General features: G+C 41.8%; 1 protein-coding gene across 2 annotated transcripts in view; it reads left to right on the top strand.

The window, feature by feature from the left end:
* Window positions 1-24,625, top strand: part of RALGAPA2 (Ral GTPase activating protein catalytic subunit alpha 2) — a 1,332,894-nt gene that overhangs the window by 158,382 nt on the left and 1,149,887 nt on the right. For both annotated transcript variants that reach the window (XM_053712011.1, XM_053712010.1), the window contains exon 4: window positions 2,180-2,237. In XM_053712011.1, coding sequence (XP_053567986.1) covers window positions 2,180-2,237 — 58 coding nt within the window. The remainder of the gene's footprint in view (window positions 1-2,179; window positions 2,238-24,625) is intronic.

Here is a 24,625-nt window from a genome sequence, read left to right as displayed (position 1 = left end):
TTGGTGCGAATCCAAAGGTTACTCTTGGAGTAAGGTTAGGATTCCTAGGATATTGTCTTTTCTACAAGAAGGTTTAGAAAAGGGGTTATCCGCTAGTTCCTTAAAGGGACAGATCTCAGCTCTGTCCATTCTGTTACACAAGCGTCTGTCAGAAGTTCCAGACGTTCAGGCTTTTTGTCAGGCTTTGGCCAGGATTAAACCTGTGTTTAAAGCTGTGGCTCCACCATGGAGTTTAAACCTTGTTCTTAACGTTTTACAGGGTGTTCCGTTTGAACCCCTTCATTCCATTGATATAAAGTTGTTATCTTGGAAAGTTCTATTTTTAATGGCTATTTCCTCGGCTCGAAGAGTCTCTGAGTTATCAGCCTTACATTGTGATTCTCCTTATTTGATTTTTCACTCGGATAAGGTAGTTCTGCGTACTAAGCCTGGGTTCTTACCTAAGGTAGTCACTAACAGGAATATCAATCAGGAGATTGTTGTTCCATCCTTGTGCCCAAATCCTTCTTCGAGGAAGGAACGTCTTTTGCACAATCTGGATGTAGTTCGTGCCCTTAAATTTTATTTACAGGCAACTAAAGATTTTCGACAAACGTCTTCCCTGTTTGTCGTTTACTCTGGTCAGAGGAGAGGTCAAAAGGCTTCTGCTACCTCTCTCTCTTTTTGGCTTCGTAGCATAATTCGTTTAGCTTATGAGACTGCTGGACAGCAGCCTCCTGAAAGAATTACAGCTCATTCCACTAGAGCTGTGGCTTCCACTTGGGCCTTTAAGAATGAGGCCTCTGTTGAACAGATTTGCAAGGCTGCAACTTGGTCTTCGCTTCATACTTTTTCCAAATTTTACAAATTTGACACTTTTGCTTCCTCGGAGGCTATTTTTGGGAGAAAGGTTCTTCAGGCAGTGGTTCCTTCTGTATAAAGAGCCTGCCTATCCCTCCCGTCATCCGTGTACTTTTGCTTTGGTATTGGTATCCCACAAGTAATGATGACCCGTGGACTGATCACACTTAACAGAAGAAAACATAATTTATGCTTACCTGATAAATTCCTTTCTTCTGTAGTGTGATCAGTCCACGGCCCGCCCTGTTTTTTAAGGCAGGTAAATATTTTTTAAATTATACTCCAGTCACCACTACACCCTTGGCTTCTCCTTTCTCGTTGGTCCTTGGTCGAATGACTGGAGGTGACGTAGAGGGGAGGAGCTATATAGCAACTCTGCTGGGTGAATCCTCTTGCACTTCCTGTAGGGGAGCAGTTAATATCCCACAAGTAATGATGACCCGTGGACTGATCACACTACAGAAGAAAGGAATTTATCAGGTAAGCATAAATTATGTTTTTTAAACCTGAGGATGATATTGTGGTGAAGAATATGCATGTGCAAAATAAGTTAGTTTACTTTTAAGCCTGCACAAGCAGTTCTGTCTGAGGCCAGATTTTTCTTTTGGTCAACACAGTGAGATATTCACTTGGAGATCCCAGTCTTCTTTTTGGGTTCACCTGTCTTGTTTGAATTTAGTATTTGAGAGTCATAGGCATATAAAGTATAAATTAAATGGATATGAAACCCAAATTTTTTATTTCATGATTCAAATAGAGAATGTAGTTTTAAACAACATTCCAATGTACTTCTGTTATCTAATTTACTTAATTCTTTAGATATCCTTTGTTGAAAAAAATAGCAATGCACATGGGTGAGCCAATCACACGAGGCATCTATGTGTAGCCACCAATCAACAGGGACTGGGCATATTTAGAGTGAAGCAATTAGATAACAGAAGTAACAGAAGCGTAGATTCGTAGACATGCACTATAACATCACATAGCCATGCAATACATATCAACAGCTTGAGGTGGAATACAACAGAATTACTGCAAATAGCTTTCATTATTTAGCCCCTCAAATGACATTTGTCAGATGTCATGATCCAAAAAGCATTAAAATGACATATTAAAAGTGGGTTGGTCATATTCACTTGTTGGTGTGTTTTTAAAGTAAAACAAATAAGGCAAAATCTATATAACCCAAATCAACAGTTTTGTTCAGTGTTGTCATTGGTGCCTTTCTTTACATGTGCCTAAATCCTCCTATGAACTGTTAGAAGGGCCTTTTATAATGATGTTATATTTTGCTTTAGTGCATTGTTTGTTGATAACGTTTTTTTTCCCCTCTCCCTAGAAAATTCTACAACTACTACCTGAAAGGATTTACTACCGCTGGCAGTACCACAGTATAGGTAAGGACGATGATTAATGTTCCTCTTGAGAATTCATACAGTAGGCTGTAATGTTGTTAAATGAAAGGTATCATCACTCTCACCGGTGTAGCTTACATACAGACTATGCTCTGTATTGTGGTCTGCGATAAGGAGGAAGCTTCGTGGTAGGTGTCTTGAAATTTCTCCAGCCTAATGCCCTGGACTGCAGTACTGTCTCCCAATGATGATGTGTTGTCTCCCAATGATGATGTATTGTCTTTATGGGTATTTTAACATGGCTGTAGTCTGCAACGGGATTGTGGTTTTAGAGGTATTGATATGAAAAACTGTACTGAACACTTTTCACTTGATACAACTCTATATTGTCTACTTTAATTTTCTGTTAAAGTGAATGTAAACTTTAATGAATTAAAGGTCAGTATAAAATAATAATCTTAAAAACAGGGGCACTTTAATTCATTAAAGTTTACAAGGATGCTTATTTTTTCAAATACTTACCTTTGCGTTTTGTAAACATAACGCTGATGCTCCACCTGCAGCTCCTGCTTTCTTTAGCATAACGCAAAGGTAAGTATTTACCATAACGCGAAGGTAAGTATGTTAAAAAAATAAGCACCTGTGTAAACTTTAATGAATAAAAGTTCCCCTATTTTTAAGATTATTATTTGATAATGGGCTTTAATTCATTAAAGTTTACATTCACTTTAAGGGCAGCCACCACCACAACCTTTTTATTTGTTTGTTCGCAGTCTCCTAGAGAGAGGTTTGTCATTCTTTCAGTGTGTTCAAGATTTGGAGAACATAGGAGTGATTGTGCCTGTTCCCATGTCAGTACGAAAGAAGGGATTCTATTCTAATCTTTTATCGTTCCAAAGGATGAGGGAACGTCAGAACCAACCTGGATCTGAAAACCTTATATTTTTGAACTATCAGATCAATTCTTCCTTTAGTTATCCAAGGTCAGTTCATGACAACTATAGATTTGAAGGATGCTTACTTGCACATCCCTATTCACAGAGAATGTCGCCAGTTGCTTTATTTGCCTTCATGTAGAAACATCAGTTTGTAGCTATTCCTTTTGGTCTACCTAGAGAACCCGGGTTTTTTACCAAAGTTCTGGGGGCACCACTGTCAGTCGTCAGAGCTCCGGTTATGTCTGTTGCTCTCTACTTGGACGGTATTTAGGTTCAAGCTCCCTCCTTTTACTGTTAGCGACTGTTCATTCAGAGAAACTATTATGGTTTCTTCGCTATCATGGTTAGAAGGTAAACGTTGCCAAGATTTCTCTGACTCTTCTTACAAGGGTGTCATTTCTGTGAGTGATCATAGACTTGGCCTGCATGTGGATTGTTTTTAACAGATCAACGCAAGATCAAGCTTCAGTCTGACTGTCGGAATCTGCAATCTCTTTTTCAGCCTTCTGTGGTTCAGTGCATGATAGTAGTGGACCTGATGGTGGCAGCATCCTACCCATTTGCAAGGTTACATTTTGTGTCCACTACAACTATGTATGCCAATGCAGTGGAATAGAGACTACACCAACCTGCCCCAGTTAATTATATCTTTTTGGTGGATGTCCCCCATTCCAGTTTCTCAGGGGATGGTCTTTCTTCGTCCTTCATAGGAAATAATTATTATGGACGTCAGCTTCTCTGGTTGGGGGCGCAATCTGGGCCTCTCGACGGTCTCAGGTAGCTTGGTCTCCTCAAGAGGGGAGGTTATCAATAAATATTTTGGAACTCTGTGCGATCTTCAGAGCACTTCAAGCTTGGCCTCTCCTCAGGTCAGTTATTTTCCCTTGTCTTTAGTTCGACAACATCACTGCAGTAGCCTATATCAATCATTGACAGAGGTTTCTCTCATCCTCCATTTCAGCAATTCACATTCCCGGGATCAACTGGGAAACGGATTATCTCAGTCGTCAGCCTTTCACTCAGGGGAATGGTCCCTAAATAAGGAGATTTTCCATCAGTTGGTGCATCGCTGAGGTCTCCCAGGGATCAACTTAATGGTGTCTTACCTGAACCACAATCTGTCCAAATATGGGTTGAGGTCAAGAAATCCTCAAGCGGAAATTTATAGATGCACTAGCAGTTCCTTGGTCCTTTGATTAAGTTTTTATTTCCCCACCAATTGTGTTTCTTCTTAGGGTGATTGCTCAGATCAAGCAAGAATTAATTTTTGCAATCTTGCAAAAGGTCATGGTATGCTGATCTTGTTAAGATGTCCAGTGCTCCTTCATGATGTCTTTCTCAACGTCCAGATCTATTATCTCAAGGTCCTTTTATCAAGTTCTTCAGTCTCTCAGTTTAACTGCTTGGAAAAGTTCTTTCTCAAAAGGGTTTTTCTGACTCTGTAATGAAGGTGTATCTTTCCTGGTGTTCAGAATGGGGCTATGCATAGCATTCTGTAATAATTTTTCGAATCTTACAATTTTTTCAGGATGGTTTAAACAAGGGTTTATCGGCCAGCACCCTAAAGGGACACATTTCCGCATTTTCAGTTTTATTGTACAGAATGCTTGCTCATGTTTGCTCATGTCCCAGACATTTCAAGCTTTTGTTTTGGCGTAGGTTAGAATCAGAACTGCTATTAGATCCATTTCTCTTCCATGGAAGTTGAATTTGGCCCTAAGGGTTTTGCCATCTCCTCCATTTGAACCTAAGCATGCATTAGATATACAGTTGCTATCCTGGAAGGTTTTCTTTCTATTAGCCATTTCCTCAGCTAGGAGAGTATCTGAGTGGTCAGCACTTTTTTGGGATCCTCCGTATATAGTGTTTTATTAGGACAAGGTGGTCATATGAACTTTGTCCAGTTTCTTTTTCAGGTTTTTTCCAGGACCAGGAAATTGTTGTTTTCTTCTTTGTGTCCTAATCCAAATTATTCAAAAGAGAGATTATTGCATAATAAAGACCTTTGTCAGTCCAAAAGCTTGATATTTGTTTTCAAGTAAACATAAGGGTTATGTTACTTTACCTTCAAAGTGGGAATGTTTGATACACAGGGCTTACTTAGAGGTAGGGCAGTTGCCGCCTTTACGTATTACTGCTCCTTATTCATCTTTTTTTGACTATACTTCTTGGGCCTTCAAAAATGAGACTTCAGTAGAACAGATTTGCTAGGCTTCAACTTGGTTATCTTTGCATACTTTCATAAACTTTTAACATTTTGATGTGTTTGCCTTGGTGTAGGCAGCTTTTGGAAGGAAGGTTCTTCAGGCTGTGGTTCCTGGTAAATATGTGCCTGCCTTTCCTTTTTTTAATTTTTTGTCCCACCCATTTTTTCTAGGAATCCACAGTTTGGGTACTAATTCTCAACAGTAAGGAATCATGGGCTCTCACCACTTTAAGAAAGAAAACATAATTTATTCTTACCTGATGATAAATTATTTTACTGTTTGGTAGTAAGAGTCCACGAACCTGCCCATTTCCTAGTTGGCGGGAGTTTACCTCTTTACCCTACGATCTTTCTTACTACTTTCTCTTGGTTATGCGATAGTCTTGGAGGGTCAGGGAAGTAGGAGGAATATTAATACTGTGATTGGTAATCTGATGCCGCAAAATAAGTAAATCAAAAATACAATATGACGGGCGGAGGTTTGGAACGAAGATTGAGCAGATTACAAGGTATTATTTGACGATATTACTCGGATATAAAAAAATTATGAATTAAAGTGCCCCTAATTTGTTAAGAATGTTAATGTGGCGTTAACGAATGTCACTGACTTTACATTCACTTTAATGGCAGCAGTTTTGCAAAAATGTTGTCATCCATTTGCAAGAGCGCTAGATGGCAGCACTGTTTTTTGCCATCTAGTGCTCCAGATGCCTACCTTGGAATCTCTTCAACTCAGAATTTCATGAAAACAAAGCAAATTTGATAATAGAAGTAACTGTGAAACTTTTTTAAAACATTATGCTCTGTCTGAATCACATAAGAATTTTTTTTGGGTTTCATATCCCTTTAAAGGGACATTCTAATGCAAAATGAAAATTATAATTTGTAACAACATGTTATTTTTGCATTAATGTTCATTGCTAACGTTGTTTACCCCAAAGTGTGGGTCTGTAGCTGTTGTTAAACCCCTTTTTTTTAGATGTTAAACACACAATTAGCTAGGGACAGTAATGTATAAATTGCATGTTCTAAAAAAAAAAACGTATAGCATTATGATTAATGTTTTTGTTGAAACATTACCTCCAAATGCATCAAATCACCTCCAGAACTTAAAGGACGATTAAATACAGTAACAATACATAATCAAAATGTGCACAATAAAATGGCAATGCAAAAGCACTTAATCTGAATTTTTTGACAAATTTAAAAAATTTGCATTAATTTGCCGGCCCCTTTTACTATGTGACAGCCCAATCACAGATGCATTTACACTGTGAACTCTTGCAGATGCTCAGTAGTAGCTGAGGCCTCAAAAAGTGTGAATATAAAAAGACTCTGCACAATGTTATAATGGAAGTAAATTGGAAAGTCTCTTAAAACTGCATGTTCTCTCTGAATGATGAAAGTTTAAATTTACTTTTGTGTCCCTTTTAAAGGGACAGCAAACACCTTGTAATTACAAGAGATTTCTGTTGTGTTGCTATAGAATAATATACCAGTCAACATACATTTCCTTCCTAAGATGGGGGAGAGTCCACGGCTTCATTCCTTACTGTTGGGAAATACAACACCTGGCCTCCAGGAAAAGGCAAAGACACCCCAGCCAAAGACTTAAATATCCCTCCCACTTCCTCATTACCCCAGTAATTCTTTGCCTTTCGTCACTTTAGGTGGCAGAGAAGTATCAGAAGATTCGGAGAGTCCTGTAAAAGGGTATCTGCCCTTTAAGATAGGACTGGAGTTTTAAGTAGTCATGTCAACCTCTCAGTGAGAGTATTGATGAAAGTTAGAGTCTGGAGATGCAGGGAAAGTTTTTCTGAGAAACCATCCAGACTACTGCTAACAGCTCCTAAGCAATCAGTGTCCGTGTCAAATGCCACTCAAGTCCATGTCAGGAGCGCTGCTATAAGACTGTCACACTTAGGTGGCTGTGTTCTGTTCCACAGCATGGATCCTGGAGATAAGTGTTTCAATTTTAACACATAAAACACAGTCACAGTGTGGCTCCTTTATACATTGATAGGATCCAGGGTTAATATCCTCTGAAGGGGGTTTATGGAACAGTTGGGTTTAATTAATCAGTGTATTAATTATTTGCATGCTGCTTTGTGTGATTTTTTTTTCCTGGGCTGATATACTGTGTTTTTAGCTGGAATAAACAAGTTTCACTTTTAAGTTTAACTTTTGTTTTTGAAAGTATTGCACAGCTCCTATTACTTGCTGTACTTGTAATAACAGGGGAAGTACTGTCTTGCACTCCACGTGACCGGGTGTGGTCTATGTTCATTTACTCCATTCCTGCTGAGACTTGAACCTGAGGAGAGAGTTTCCTCTTTTTACTGTCTTGGTCAAGGAGGTTGTGAGTGCCCCAGCCATTAAGAAAGAGTATAAAGTTGCAGTTTTCTATAATAAAAAAACGTTTTTATTTGTGTCCTCCTGTGGGTATAACCTGAGCTATGGAGGACTCTGACATATTAGAAGGTACTCCTTCTGTACTAAATCATACCTATTTATATTGTGAGGAGGCCGTCTTTTTTCCGCCCACTCAATTATGTTCCACATGCCTTAACACAATTATAAAGTCTAAGAAGGGAGACAATCCTGCTAAGGCTATTAGTCCCTCTGAGCCGTCTACCCCTCAGGACTCGGCGTCCCGTGAGATTACTACCCTTGCTACATTATCGACTCCACATGCTGTTCCCTGTAGCACATCTAATCCTCCATCCGGAGGTGGCCTTCCTGCAGACTTTGCTGCGCAGTTGCAAACTGCGGTGTCTGTGACCCTCAGTGCATTACCTAGCTCTAACAAACGCAAGAGAAACATAGCTCTCCTGACCCGGAGTCATCTATTTATCGGATTTAGCTATTATATCCAAGTTATCCGATGATGAGTTAACCTCTGTAGCTTCAGAGGGTGAACTTTCTGGGTCGGAGTCCTTAGCGTCTAAGGCTCCTGCTGCGTAGTAACCGTCCTTTAGATTTAAAATTGAGCACTTGCATTTTTTATTGAAGGAGGTTTTATCTACATTAGAGGTTCCAGAGGCCGCGCTGCCTGAAGAACCTATGATACCTTAATTAGACAGTTTATGAAACAGGAAAGTTCCTTTGACTTTTCCTGTGCCGGTTAAGATGGCAAACATTATTAAGAATGAATGGGAAAGAATTGGTTCTTCCTTTTCCCCCTCATCTACTTTTTAAAAGTTGTTCCCGGTCCCGAATGCTCAACTGGATTTGTGGGGCTCCATTCCTAAGGTGGATTGTGCTATCTCTACGCTTGCTAAACGTACTACTATACCTCTTGAGGATAGTTCTTCGTACAGAGAATAAGGTAAGAAAATGGAAACCTTTCTGAGAAAGATGTTTCAACATACAGGATTTTTGTTTCAACCGGCGGCTGCAGTTGCCGGAGCGGGTACCTACTGGTGCGACTCCTTCTCGGAACCCATTGAGGTGGAGTCTCCCCTTGAGGATGTTCAAGACAGAATTAAAAGCTCTGAGAATTGCTAATTATTTTATCTGTTATGCGAACATGCAAATTATTCGCCTAAATGCAAAGACCTCTGGCTTTGCAGTCCTAGCCTGCCAGGAGCTCTGGTGGAAGATTTTATTTGGTCCAGGCCTGGACTCCATTATTTCTACGGTTACCGGAGGCAAGGGTGCCTTCCTACCACAAGATAAGAAAAAGTCTAAGGGACGACAATCTTCTAATTTTCGCTTCTTTCGTTCTGACAAATCCCAACTACAGCAATCCTCCTCCAAGCCCGAGCAACCCAAGAGTACTTGGAAGCTGGCTCAGTTCCTGAGGTTTGCATTCCTGGACCAGCACTTCCATTTCATTGCCCTTCCTTTTGGCCTAGCTACTGCTCCAAGAATATTTACAAAGGTTCTGGGGGCTCTTCTAGCTGTTGGCAGAACTCAGGGTATTGCAGTAGCCCCATACTTGGACAATATTCTGGTGCAAGCACCATCCTTTCATCTTGCAGAAGAATTCTCAGTCGCTTCTGAGTCTTCTTTGATCAAATGGATGGAAGATAAACTTGGAAAGAGTTCTCTTATCCCAAATACTAGGGTGGAATTCCTGGGTACTATAATGGACTCCATATCCATTAGATATTTCTAACAGACCAGAGACGGTGCAAGCTAACTTTGGGCATGTCTTGCCCTCCGGACCTCCTTGAGTCCCTCTGTGGCTCAGTGTATGGAGTTGAGATCGGTCTCATGGTATCCTGCATGGACATCATTCCTTTTGCCAGGTTCCGTATTAGATCTTTACAACTGTGCATGCTTAGGCAGTGGAATGGCGATCATTCAGATCTGTCTCAACAGATCGTATTAGACAGCCGGTCGAGAGAATCGCTCTCTTGGTGGCTCTGTCCAGATCATCTGTCCCGAAGGAACATGCTTCTTAAGACCATCCTGGGAGATTGTGACTATAAACACAAGCCTGTCCGGATGGGGAGCTGTTTGGGGTGCCAGAAAGGCACAGGGGTTGTGGACCCAGGAGGAGTCCTCCCTCTCAATCAATATTTTGGAACTACGGGCAATCTTCAAGGCCTTGAAGGCTTGGCTACTTCTGGGTTCATCCTGGTTTATCAGATTCCAATCAGACAATATAACAGTGGCTTACATTAACCATCAGCGATCCACATCCGGGGTGTGGACAACTGGGAGGCGGATTTTCTCAGCAGGTAATCCTTCCATCCAGGGAAATGGTCTCTCCATCCCCAGGTGGACACCGGAGATAGATCTCATGGCGTCCCGTCTCAATAGCAAGCTACCCAGGTACGGATCGAGGTCGTGGGATCCCCAAATGGATCTGATAGATGCACTAGCAGTGCCCTGGAAGTTCAAACTCATATCTTTTTCCTCCATTACCGCTTCTTCCTCAAGTGGTGGCCCGCATCAAGCAGGAGCAGGTATCAGCTCCATTGTGGCCGTGAAGGACATGGTTCACGGATCTAGTGTGGATATCCTCATCTCCTATGTGGAAGTTACCTTGTCGCAGAGACCTGCTGATACAAGGTCCATTCTCTGAGACTGACTGCATGAAGATTGAATGCTTAATCTTAGCCAAGAGCGGTTTCTCTGATTCAAGCTCGTAAACCAGTTACTCTGCGTATCTACCACCAGGTGTGGAGGACCTACTTATTCTGGTGTGAAGAGCATGGTTTTTCCTGGTTGCCAGGATCTTATCTTTTCTCCAGGATGGGCTGGAGAAGGGCCTTTCTGATAGTTCCCTGAGGGGACAGATTTCGGCCCTGTCGGTTTTATTGCACAAGAGACTGGCTGAGCTTCCAGACGTGCAGTCCTTTTGTTAAGGGTCTGATTAGGATCAGACCAGTGGTTAGATCTGGGGCTCCTCTTTGGAGCCTAAATCTTGTTCTTCTGGTTTTGCAACAGGTTCTGTTTGAGCCTCTGCATTCAGTTGACATTAAATTGTTATCTTGAAAGGTTCTCTTTTTATTGGCTATTGCCTCTGCGCGCAGAGTTTCTGAGATCTCTGCGGTGAAATGTGAGCCCCCTTATCTGATTTTTCATGCAGATAAGGCAGTTTTACGTACTAAATTAGGTTTTCTTCTTAAGGTTGTGTCAGATCGCAACATCAATCAGGAGATTGTGGTTCCTTCCTTGTGTCCTAATCCTTCTTCATCGAAGGAATGCTTACTTCACAATTTGGATGTGGTTCGCGCCTTGAAGTTCTATCTTCAGGCTACTAAGGAGTTTAGACAATTTTCCTCTTTGTTTGTTGTTTATTCGGGAAGCGTAAGGTTAAGGAGTGTCATCGGGTTAGCTTACTAGACAGCCGGCATCGTCGTCCTGAGAGAATAACGGCTCATTCCACTAGAGCAGTGGCTTCCTTTTGGGCCTTTAAGAATGAGGCCTTTATGGATCAGATTTGTAAGGCGGCTACCTGGTCCTCCTTACATACTTTTTCAAGATTTTTCAAGTTTGAGCAGCTTTTGGGAGAAAAGTTTTGCAGGCTGTGGTGCTCTCAGAATAGGGTCCGCGTCTTCCTTTTTGTTCCCTCCTGTTTTTCATTCAGTGTCCTTTGGAGCCTGGGTATAGTTTTCCCAACAGTAAGGAATGAAGCCATGGATTCTCCCTATATTTAGGAGGGAAAACATAATTTATGCTTACCAGATAAATTCCTTTCCTTCCAGATAGGGAGAGTCCACAGCCCCTGCCCTGTTTTTTTCTAGTCTCTACGCGGTCCCCTATTTATTTCATTCTTCTGTTTCTCCTACTTTTTCTTGTTCCCTCAGCAGAATGACTGGGGTAATGAGGAAGTGGGAGGGATATTTAAGCCTTTGGCTGGGGTGTCTTTGCCTCCTGGTGGCCAAGTGTTTGCTGCAATTGTTTTTTAATAGCCAAACTCCATCCACCACTTGCCTTATTTAGAGGATTCAATCTGAGCTTGAGTCTGCAGCTGTTAAGGCTAGACCTGTTAATATAAAGTGCATTGTTTTGTCCTATCTGTTAAATCCAATTATGGAAATATATGTAGCGGGGTTAGCCTTGACACGTTAGCAAGATAATTAGAAAAGCTAAAATTTTCAGAGCTAAATTAAATAGGGTGAAAATTAATAATGAAACTGTATCGCAATGCTCTTTTAATATGCATTTCTAAACCCTTTATATTAACATTTCAAAATGTTTGTCCACTTTTAAATGAAAGTGAAAAAATAAATGAAAACAATAATGCAAACATTAATATGCTTCAAAAAAGAGTTGGAGTATATTACCAGAATTATGTTAGAAAATAACAAAAGATAAATAATGTTAGTACCAACAACCCAAAAATATAATTAATGATGTTGTAAAACAAACTACAGGGAACATACAAGAAGACTTTTTTTAATTTTATTTTTTATGCATTGGTACTTTAAAGGGACATGATATCCACATTTTTAAACAAATTAAAGTGATGCAGCATATCTGTAAAATGCTGAATTGAAAATATCACCTGAATATCTCTATGTAAAAAAGGAAGCTATTTTACCTCAATGTCCTAAGTGTTCATACCACACCGTAAAGAGACTTTAAGTAGCCAATCAGGATGCTAGTCCCAAGACAGTCATGTTGTTTTCTTATTCAGTTTAAGGAAGTTTACCATGAAATCTCAGGAGATTTCAGTGACATCTCATGAGATCACAACAAAGCAATGCATGAGCTCAGCATTGCTGATGCTCATTGACTATTTTTATTTTTTCCAAGCTTGCCGTTGGACAGCAACTGAAGTATAACTGTTCACAGAGAACTTACTCTGGTGAGCTGAAGAAATTTCATAAAGAAATATCTTCACTTTTTCTCATAGAGATGTTCAGCTGATATTTTCATGTCAGCTTTTTACAGTTATGCTGCATCGCTTTCAAGTGATTTAGCATATGAGTATTATGTCCCTTTAAGTGTAAATTGACTTGCTAACACTGACCAATACCATCATAATAACAATCTATTAATAATGTACAACTAAATCAGAAATTCATTTCAACAAAGAACGTGTTGGAAATATCAATTTAAGCAGCATTGAATGGAAACTAAACAGCATAATGTGAGCAGCACAAAGAATATTAAAACAGTTCAGCTCCGCAGCATAAAAGCCTGATAAGGAACACAGATAAGGAAGTTGCGTGTATCTATTTGAAGATTTAGCTTGAGTATCCTTCTGAGAACATAATACATTCCAGCCTTCCAATTGTGTGTATGATGTATATAAGAATATAGAATATAGGTTTGTTACTCTTTCAGGTGAATGCTGCCTATCTTATACAGTATATTCCATCTTTCTTTTCACAAGATTTTCATACATTGCTTCTTGCCCTAGCTGAGTAACTGCTGTACTTTTTGCCTTATTTACAAAATAAAGATAAATTGACAAAATTATTTTCTAATTTCACAGATGAGTGAGTTCTGGTTGTGTTTTCGTTTTATATCATTCGGACAAGAACATTTAAATACTTAAAGAAATAAAATGTTCCTTTATGGATTCTGCCTTGCTTTTCCAGAGAGGGACATTCAACACCTCAAGATATTAATATAAATTGTTTAATTACAAGTAGTAAAACAACTTTGCAATATACTTTCTTTATTTTGTTCTTTCCTGTAAATTAGATTCTGAATATTGTGGGCATCCAATTCATGTTAAACATGGAAGTGCAGACCGAGCTATATTCCACACAGCCATTGGTTGCACACTCTAGTAAGCCATTTGTAACCTTTCTTAATTGGTCTTAGCAAAAAAGGTAACCTAAGTTACAATTTGGCAGCGCCAACGGACATTATTGACATTACCCTTTTCTTCTTAAATGGAAAGAGTCCACAGCTGCATGCATTAATTTTGGGAAATAAGAACCTGGCCACCAGGAGGAGGCAAAGACACCCCAGTCAAAGGCTTAAATACTCCTCCCAGTCCCCTCATCCACCAGTCATTCTTTCGTCCCAGGAGGTTGGCAGAGAAGTGTCAGAATTTTTAACTTTTGTTTTTTTTGCCTCTTATGGAGGGTAGTACTCTTTGACATGGGACAGGAGTTTTAAGTAGTCCTGTCAGCCTCTCAGTGAGGGCTTGGATGAAAGTTAGAGTCCGGAGATGCAGGGAGATTCTTTCTGCGAAACCATCCCAACTCATGTTAACAGCTCCTCAAGCAATCATCGTTGTCGAACTTCGCTCCGCTGCCTGCTTCTCTCAAGTCCATGGCGGAGGCGATGCTACTATACATCACACTTGAAAGGTCGTGTTCCTGTTCCACGTCGTAGATTCTGGTGAGGTAGTTTCATTTTACTTTATTTCTCAATGTACTGTAATGTGAATGTTTTCCTGAGAGGCTACCACCTTGCGGGTCTAACTTATCATAAGGGTCTCAGTGAGTCTCTTTAGTATCTTGGCATCGAGGGTTAATATCTCCTGAGGGGGGTTATTGAACAGGGGGGTTTATAATCATGTTTATGTGATTCTACCTGCTTATGTGTGATGTTCATGGGCTCGTGGTTTAGAACATTGAGGCCTTTGGAAGTGACGCAGCCTTTTGGTTGGGCATGCTTTTTTGGACTGTACGGTTCCCCCCAGAGTTTGCAGTACGTTTTCGCTTCCACATAATGTTGGCGATTGTTGGTCTGCAGAGTCCAGATGTTTATTTCAGAATGTGCTCATACCCTATTGTACCGGGCCTTCCGCCTTGGGGAGAGCCTCTACAGTTCCCTGCGGGTGTAACTGTCCCTGAGTGTTGGGCCTTTCGTTACAGGATTGCGCGCTTTCGTGTGTTACTCAAACATGTTTTTCAGTTATTGAATGACCCTATCATTACCAGATACAGGGATTTTCAGTCTGCTAATTCGAATGGTGCACCTCGTTAGACAGGTGGGGATGAGGTAATCTCCTGATTGTCATTTGATTGAGATCTTTCACAGTTTTTTGGGAAGATAGGGCTCCGTTTGGCTGGTCCTGCGGGTAGGCCTGTGTCTTTTTGGGCGCTAACCTCCAGGTTGCCTTATATTTTATTTGTATCCGATGGGATGTCTTTTATTTGGTTTTGTTTCCTTCGGGAACCTTCTGGGATCGATACTTTTGTTCTTCTTCGGAAGTTGTTTTGGACATGTTAGTCCTATGTTAAAATGTCTGGGTTTTTTTCCCACCTATGAGGCAGAATTTTGCAGCTTGCCGGTTAGGACCCTAAGTGCAGGCTGGTCCTGTTGGGTTTGTTTCATCTTGCGGCTGTTCAGACACATGGCGCTGTTCTGCTCGGCTTGTACGGTAGAAGCGCCGAGTGCTTAGGTTATCATTGGTTTTCATGTTCAACTAAGCATTCGAGAGGACCTGTGGGTCCGTAAGGCGGGATGGATTCTTTCAGTCCTTATAGCCTTCAGTCATAGATGACCGGGTCAGGGGAGTTTTTCCGCTGCCTCACTCTATTTGACATCTGATATCGTCAGAACCTAGTGTTTTCCTCCTCCATGCGGGGGAGGGTTGTAGGGCTTAGTGCCCCATTGCCGCAGTTTGAGCGGTTTGGCCTTCGGTTTTAGGGCTCTGGATGGCCCTTGTGGGCCTGATCCAACAGCTTGTATCAGATTAGGCTGTCTAGCATGCAGAGGGTTTTCAGTTTGAAACCAGTTTCAGCTCTTGGCATCTTGCAGGTGTGCGCATACACTTTTTATAGTGTATCTAGATACAGCTCTTACTCATGACGTGTAATGTCTGAGTGAAGATCTTTGGGTCTCCTTCACTCCCGGGTGAGTTGGATCTTCTTTTAGGGATCTGTATTTCTGGGTGATGGTTGATCCCCGTGGGGCTTTGTTTAGCTTGGGGTTTTCCGAAGCTGGGAAGGCTTAGCCCCTTTTTTTTCCCCTGGTTGACTTGCCAGTGTACCCATGTATTCCCTTCTCTGCAGGCGAATGGGTTGGCTGTGCCTCTGCTTGGCAAGCTATATGTAGGGGGGTCCATTTCTAGGACATATGTGTTGGGGATTTATCTTCCCATTAGCCGGTGGCTTCGGGCCTTGAGGTCAGTTGTTGCCCTTCCGGCCTCATCCCATTTCTTTAGGGGATATTCTCCCTATGGAGATGGAGTCCTTTCTTGGGGCTTCTCCTGGATGGGAGGTGGAAAGGTAGGATTGGTTCCCCCTGGGGTCTTGCTGGCTCCAAGTCAGACTTGTTGGGCCTTTATTTTAATAAATCCTTAGGTCTATGGCTTTGTCGTCTGTTTCAGAGTCGAGTTGTACTTGTACTCTGTGGGGATGGCTGTGCTATCCTTCCGCTCGTTCCTCTACCAGTTTAGGGATTCTTCTGTTACCCTATTTTGGATCCCAGGGGCTGGGTTGGTCCAGCTGGGTGTGGGTCTGCAGGTCAGGGTGGCCGAGTGGTCTAAGGCAGTTTGCAGTCTCCTCTGGAAGTGTGAGCTTTAAGTGTCTCCGTTAGCTCAGTCTGCTAGGATATAGATTTTCCTTTCAACTTGCTTCATCAATTTCAGAAAAGGGTCTACTGTTCCTTTGGGTTCTAAGGGTATACTCTCCTTCTCGGGGGGCCTTGATTGAGGTTTGTGTTCCTCTTTTTATGGACCTGTATAGGGCCGGTGGCTTTGGTTGCCTGGAGCGTGCCCTCTGTCTGGGGATTGCTTTTGCAGTCTGTTTCTTGCTTGACTGCTTCTTCTTCCTCGCAAGTACCCTCTGTGTCATCCTGATATGTTCTCAAACTTGGGGGTTTTCGCCTGGGTCTATTACACATTTTTTTTTCATGATTGAATACTTTGGTATTCTTTGTTCAGATGCTGGGAGGACTTTGCCTCTTCAGTTGCATTCAGTGCTTGCAGGATGTTGGAGAGAAGTCTGTTCTGTCCCTGTGCCCAGTCTTATCCCGGCTTTTGCTTGGTATAGGTGTGGCCTCCTTTTCCTGTTTGGGCCCGTTTGGGTCTCTGTGAGCTGGGCTCACTCTTGGAGGTGTTCTTTTTGTATTAGGGGACCTTTTGATTTCCTCGGTTCTCCTTTGCCTTGTCCCCTTGGGGGTTTCGGCTGGTGTCCCCTTCTTTAGTGGGGGGGGGGTGATGGTGGCGGACCATCTGTTGGGTGACGGTGTCTCCTTGAGGACTGTTGGCTCAGTCGAGTCCGTTTTTCGGTCTCTAGTTTGGCTTCTGGACTAGCTGCGAGTCAGTGTCCTTGGGGCTTTTCCGTTAAAAAATATATCTGCTCTGAATGAAGTGTTTTTTTTTTTTAATTGGGTAGAAGTTCAGGCCTGGTGCCCTCAGTATGGGCTGCCTATTGTACCCTCCCGTCTTGGCATTCAGTGTGTTCTATAGCTTGGGTATTGATTTCCCAAAAGTAATGAATGCAGCTGTGGACTCTTTCCATTTAAGAAGAAAAACATAAATTATGTTTACCTGATAATTTCCTTTTCTTCTGATGGAAAGAGTCCACAGCTTCCCACCCATAATTTTATGTGGGGCGTCCTTATTATTCTTCTGGCACCTTTCACTCTGATATTTCTTCTACTGTTCCATGTTCCTCGGCAGAATGACTGGGCGATGAGGGAAGTGGAGGAGTATTTAAGCCTTTGGCTGAGGTGTCTTTGCCTCCTCCTGGTGGCCAGGTTCTTATTTCCTAAAAGTAATGAATGCAGCTGTGGACTCTTTCCATCAGAAGAAAAGGAAATTATCAGGTAAGCATAATTTGTTATTTCTTCGATATTTAAACAACTAATATACTTTTTTTTAAAATACATGTACTTATTCTCAAGCTAATCTTTGTGCCTAATACGTCATTCATGCAATGATTTATTTAGTGTTTAATGTCCCTTTAAACATAACCATGCTGTGAAGGATCATAAAGCCTCTAAAAAACCCCCACAACACTGTATGTAGCATTCTTACATAAATATTGGAACTTTGTTAAATTTATATATTTAAAATGCAAAATCTTATGATTTATATTATTTAACCCTTTCCTGTAGATTTTTATGGTCTTGGCATAGTATAAGAAATATCGAAAGTGGTAGCGCTGTGTCACGCCTGGGAATACAAGCTGCTCTTTTCCTCTGAGAACCTGGCTTCTTCCACCTCCAAAATAAAAAGCTCACAATGGTGTAGCACGTTTCAAGCTGAAGACACCATTGTGATGGTTTTTAATAAAAGTCTGATTGAAATTGATATCTTGTGAGTATAACCTGTGTGTGCGCCTACCATACTGCTTGAAACGTGCTACACCATTGTGAGCTTTTTCTCCAACATAGGTGTGTCCGGTCCACGGCGTCATCCTTACTTGTGGGATATTCTCTTCCCCAACAGGAAATGGCAAAGAGCCCAGCAAAGCTGGTCACATGATCCCTCCTAGGCTCCGCCTTCCCCAGTCATTCTCTTTGCCGTTGTACAGGCAACATCTCCACGGAGATGGCTTAGAGTTTTTTGGTGTTTAAATGTAGTTTTTATTCTTCAATCAAGAGTTTGTTATTTTAAAATAGTGCTGGTATGTACTATTTACTCTGAAACAGAAAAGAGATGAAGATTTCTGTTTGTAAGAGGAAAATGATTTTAGCAACCGTTACTAAAATCGATGGCTGTTTCCACACAGGACTGTTGAGAGGAATTAACTTCAGTTGGGGGAAACAGTGAGCAGACTTTTGCTGCTTGAGGTATGACACATTTCTAACAAGACTTGGTAATGCTGGAAGCTGTCATTTTCCCTATGGGATCCGGTAAGCCATTTTTATTAAATAAGAATAAAGGGCTTCACAAGGGCTTTAAAGACTGGTAGACATTTTTCTGGGCTAAAACGATTGATATATAAGCATTTTTAATACTTCATAGTTTTGAGGAGTTATTTTATTCTTGGGAATTATGTAAAAAAACCGGCAGGCACTGTATTGGACACCTTTTTCACTGGGGGCCTTCTCTAATCATAGGCAGAGCCTCATTTTCGCGCCTCTATTGCGCAGTTGTTTTTGGGAAGCAAGACATGCAGATGCATGTGTGAGGAGCTCAGATACATAGAAAAAGCTTACTGAAGGCGTCATTTGGTATCGTATTCCCCTCTGGGCTTGGTTGGGTCTCAGCAAAGCAGATACCAGGGACTGTATAGGGGTTAAATATAAAAACGGCTCCGGTTCCGTTATTTTAAGAGTTAAAGCTTTCAAATTTGGTGTGCAATACTTTTAAGGCTTTAAGACACTGTGGTGAAATTTTGGTGAATTTTGAACAATTCCTTCATACTTTTTCACATTTTCAGTAATAAAGTGTGTTCAGTTTAAAATTTAAAGTGACAGTAACGGTTTTATTTTAAAACGTTTTTTGTACTTTGTTATCAAGTTTATGCCTGTTTAACATGTCTGAACTATCAGATAGACTATGTTCTGTATGTGGGGAAGCCAAGGTTCCTTCTCATTTAAATAGATGTGATTTATGTGACACAAAATTTAGAGAAAATGATGCCCAAGATGATTCCTCAAGTGAGGGGAGTAAGCATGGTACTGCATCATCCCCTCCTTCGTCTACGCCAGTCTTGCCCACACAGGAGGCCCCTAGTACATCTAGTGCGCCAATACTCCTTACTATGCAACAATTAACGGCTGTAATGGATAATTCTATCAAAAACATTTTAGCCAAAATGCCCACTTATCAGCGAAAGCGCGACTGCTCTGTTTTAGAAAATACTGAAGAGCATGAGGACGCTGATGATATTGGTTCTGAAGTGCCCCTACACCAGTCTGAGGGGGCCAGGGAGGTTTTGTCTGAGGGAGAAATTTCAGATTCAGGGAAAATTTCTCAACAAGCTGAACCTGATGTGATTACATTCAAATTTAAATTGGAACATCTCCGCGCTCTGCTTAAGGAGGTGTTATCTACTCTGGATGATTGTGAGAATTTGGTCATTCCAGAGAAATTATGTAAGATGGACAAGTTCCTAGAGGTCCCGGGGGCCCCCCGAAGCTTTTCCTATACCCAAGCGGGTGGCGGACATTGTAAACAAAGAATGGGAAAGGCCCGGCATACCTTTTGTCCCTCCCCCTATATTTAAGAAATTGTTTCCTATGGTCGACCCCAGAAAGGACTTATGGCAGACAGTCCCCAAGGTCGAGGGGGCGGTTTCTACTCTAAACAAACGCACTACTATCCCTATAAAAGATAGTTGTGCTTTCAAAGATCCTATGGATAAAAAATTAGAGGGTTTGCTTAAAAAGATGTTTGTTCAGCAAGGTTACCTTCTACAACCAATTTCATGCATGGTTCCTGTCACTACAGCAGCGTGTTTCTGGTTCGATGAACTAGAAAAGTCGCTCAATAAAGATTCTTCTTATGAGGAGATTATGGACAGAATTCATGCTCTCAAATTGGCTAACTCTTTTACTTTAGACGCCACTTTGCAATTGGCTAGATTAGCGGCGAAAAATTCAGGGTTTGCTATTGTGGCGCGCAGAGCGCTTTGGCTAAAATCTTGGTCAGCGGATGCATCTTCCAAGAACAAATTGCTTAACATACCTTTCAAGGGGAAAACGCTGTTTGGCCCTGACTTGAAAGAGATTATTTCTGATATCACTGGGGGTAAGGGCCACGCCCTTCCTCAGGATAGGTCTTTCAAGGCTAAAAATAAACCAAATTTTCGTCCCTTTCGCAGAAACGGACCAGCCCCAAGTGCTACATCCTCTAAGCAAGAGGGTAATACTTCTCAAACCAAGCCAGCCTGGAGGACAATGCAAGGCTGGAACAAAGGTAAGCAGGCCAAGAAACCTGCCACTGCTACCAAGACAGCATGAGATGTTGGCCCCCGATCCGGGACCGGATCTGGTGGGGGGCAGACTTTCTCTCTTCGCTCAGGCTTGGGCAAGAGATGTTCTGGATCCTTGGGCGCTAGAAATAGTCTCCCAAGGTTATCTTCTGGAATTCAAGGAGCTTCCCCCAAGGGGGAGGTTCCACAGGTCTCAATTGTCTTCAGACCACATAAAAAGACAGGCATTCTTACATTGTGTAGAAGACCTGTTAAAAATGGGAGTGATTCATCCTGTTCCATTAGGAGAACAAGGGATGGGATTCTACTCCAATCTGTTCATAGTTCCCAAAAAAGAGGGAACATTCAGACCAATCTTAGATCTCAAGATCCTAAACAAGTTTCTCAAGGTTCCATCGTTCAAAATGGAAACCATTCGGACAATTCTTCCTTCCATCCAGGAAGGTCAATTCATGACCACAGTGGATTTAAAGGATGCGTATCTACATATTCCTATCCACAAGGAACATCATCGGTTCCTAAGGTTCGCCTTTCTGGACAAGCATTACCAGTTTGTGGCACTTCCATTCGGATTAGCCACTGCTCCAAGAATTTTCACAAAGGTACTAGGGTCCCTTCTAGCGGTGCTACGACCAAGGGGCATTGCAGTAGTACCTTACTTGGACGACATACTGATTCAAGCGTCGTCCCTACCACAAGCAAAGGCTCATACGGACATTGTCCTGGCCTTTCTCAGATCTCACGGGTGGAAAGTGAACGTAGAAAAAAGTTCTCTATCTCCGTCAACAAGAGTTCCCTTCTTGGGAACAATAATAGACTCCTTAGAAATGAGGATTTTTCTGACAGAGGCCAGAAAATCAAAACTTCTAAGCTCTTGTCAAGTACTTCATTCTGTTCCTCTTCCTTCCATAGCGCAGTGCATGGAAGTAATAGGTTTGATGGTCGCGGCAATGGACATAGTTCCTTTTGCGCGAATTCATCTGAGACCATTACAACTGTGCATGCTCAGTCAATGGAATGGGGATTATACAGACTTGTCTCCGACGATACAAGTAGATCAGAGGACCAGAGATTCACTCCGTTGGTGGCTGACCCTGGACAACCTGTCACAGGGGATGAGCTTCCGCAGACCAGAGTGGGTCATTGTCACGACCGACGCCAGTCTGGTGGGCTGGGGCGCGGTCTGGGAACTCCTGAAAGCTCAGGGTCTTTGGTCTCGGGAAGAATCTCTTCTCCCGATAAATATTCTGGAACTGAGAGCGATATTCAATGCTCTCAAGGCTTGGCCTCAGCTAGCAAAGGCCAAATTCATACGGTTTCAATCAGACAACATGACGACTGTTGCGTATATCAACCATCAGGGGGGAACAAGGAGTTCCCTGGCGATGGAAGAAGTGACCAAAATCATTCAATGGGCGGAGACTCACTCCTGCCACTTGTCTGCAATCCACATCCCAGGAGTGGAAAATTGGGAAGCGGATTTTCTGAGTCGTCAGACATTTCATCCGGGGGAGTGGGAACTCCATCCGGAAATCTTTGCCCAAATTACTCAATTGTGGGGCATTCCAGACATGGATCTGATGGCCTCTCGTCAGAACTTCAAGGTTCCTTGCTACGGGTCCAGATCCAGGGATCCCAAGGCGACTCTAGTAGATGCACTAGTAGCACCTTGGACCTTCAACCTAGCTTATATATTCCCACCGTTTCCTCTCATCCCCAGGCTGGTAGCCAGGATCAATCAGGAGAGGGCATCGGTGATCTTGATAGCTCGTGCGTGGCCACGCAGGACTTGGTATGCAGACCTGGTGAATATGTCATCGGCTCCACCATGGAAGCTACCTTTGAGACAGGACCTTCTTGTTCAAGGTCCGTTCGAACATCCGAATCTGGCCTCACTCCAACTGACTGCTTGGAGATTGAACGCTTGATTTTATCAAAGCGAGGGTTCTCAGATTCTGTCATTGATACTCTTGTTCAGGCCAGAAAGCCTGTAACTAGAAAAATCTACCATAAAATATGGAAAAAATATATCTGTTGGTGTGAATCTAAAGGATTCCCATGGAACAAGATAAAAATTCCTAAGATTCTATCCTTTCTTCAAGAAGGTTTGGAGAAAGGATTATCTGCAAGTTCTTTGAAGGGACAGATTTCTGCTTTATCTGTTTTACTTCACAAAAAGCTGGCGGCTGTGCCAGATGTTCAAGCTTTTGTTCAGCCTCTGGTTAGAATCAAGCCTGTTTACAAACCTTTGACTCCTCCTTGGAGTCTCAATTTAGTTCTTTCAGTTCTTCAGGGGGTTCCGTTTGAACCCTTACATTCCGTAGATATTAAGTTATTATCTTGGAAAGTTTTGTTTTTGGTTGCAATTTCTTCTGCTAGAAGAGTTTCAGAGTTATCTGCTCTGCAGTGTTCTCTTCCTTATCTGGTGTTCCATGCAGATAAGGTGGTTTTGCGTACTAAACCTGGTTTTCTTCCGAAAGTTGTTTCTAACAAAAACATTAACCAGGAGATAGTCGTGCCTTCTTTGTGTCCGAATCCAGTTTCAAAGAAGGAACGTTTGTTGCACAATTTGGATGTAGTTCGTGCTCTAAAATTCTATTTAGAATACAAATTTGATACTTTTGCTTCTTCTGAGGCTATTTTTGGGAGAAAGGTTTTGCAAGCCGTGGTGCCTTCCATCTAGGTGACCTGATTTGCTCCCTCCCATCATCCGTGTCCTAAAGCTTTGGTATTGGTTCCCACAAGTAAGGATGACGCCGTGGACCGGACACACCTATGTTGGAGAAAACAGAATTTATGTTTAACTGATAAATTACTTTCTCCAACGGTGTGTCCGGTCCACGGCCCGCCCTGGTTTTTTAATCAGGTCTGATAATTTATTTTCTTTAACTACAGTCACCACGGTATCATATGATTTCTCCTATGCAAATATTCCTCCTTTACGTCGGTCGAATGACTGGGGAAGGCGGAGCCTAGGAGGGATCATGTGACCAGCTTTGCTGGGCTCTTTGCCATTTCCTGTTGGGGAAGAGAATATCCCACAAGTAAGGATGACGCCGTGGACCGGACACACCGTTGGAGAAAGTAATTTATCAGGTAAACATAAATTCTGTTTTATTTTGGAGGTGGAAGAAGCCAAGTTCTCAGAGGAAAAGATCAGCTTGTATTCCCAGGGGCGAAACAGCGCCGCCACTTTCAATATTTCTTGTTTCTGGATACCGTTTGGGAGACCCGGGGCTGGCATTGAGCATCTGAAGGGAAGTGCTAACATAGCTTCATACTTTACTGCTATCTATAAGATTGGCATTGTATAAAACTATAGAGTGATATGAGGGGAAACCACCTTCTGTAAGTTCTGTAAAGAAAGATCAGTATAAGTGTAGGAATTTATTACTATTTAAATTATGATTTTGGGTTATTTCCTCAGAGGAACTGTAGTATTTGCAACAAAGCTCGGCAGGATGTTTTATCGTGGGTTGGGAGGGAGTTCTGTATTTCAAGGCAGAGTTTTCTTGGAAATAAATGCTTCTGCAAATTATATTTGTCAATTGAGTCTGCAGTGTCACAATACAACAGTGTGTACCTAGATAAGCCTGTTAACAAAGTTGACTTCAACTTTATTATGTCTAATGAAACAGTGTTCTCTACAGAAAAATTTGTCAACCAGGTGCCATTATGAAGTAGGCAGATGATAGCAGTGTAATAATAATATTAGCTAATTAAAGCTTAAAGGGGACTTGAAACCCAATTTTTATCTTTCAGGGTTCAGACAGAGCATATAATTTTTAACAACTTTCCAATTTACTTCTATGATCAAATTTGCTTTATTCTCTTGTTATCCTTTGTTAAAGGAGCAGAAATGCACTACTGGGAGCTAGGTGAATGCTATGTGTAAGCCACTCACAAGAGGGGTGTGTGTGTATATATATATATATATATATATATATATATATATATATTTCTCCAACATAGGTGTGTCCGGTCCACGGCGTCATCCTTACTTGTGGGATATTCTCTTCCCCAACAGGAAATGGCAAAGAGCCCAGCAAAGCTGGTCACATGATCCCTCCTAGGCTCCGCCTTCCC

The sequence above is a fragment of the Bombina bombina genome, chromosome 4, assembly GCF_027579735.1.
Source record: "Bombina bombina isolate aBomBom1 chromosome 4, aBomBom1.pri, whole genome shotgun sequence".
NCBI lineage: Eukaryota > Metazoa > Chordata > Amphibia > Anura > Bombinatoridae > Bombina > Bombina bombina.
Note: the sequence above shows the minus strand (reverse complement) of the source record. Positions and strands in the feature narration are given on the sequence as shown.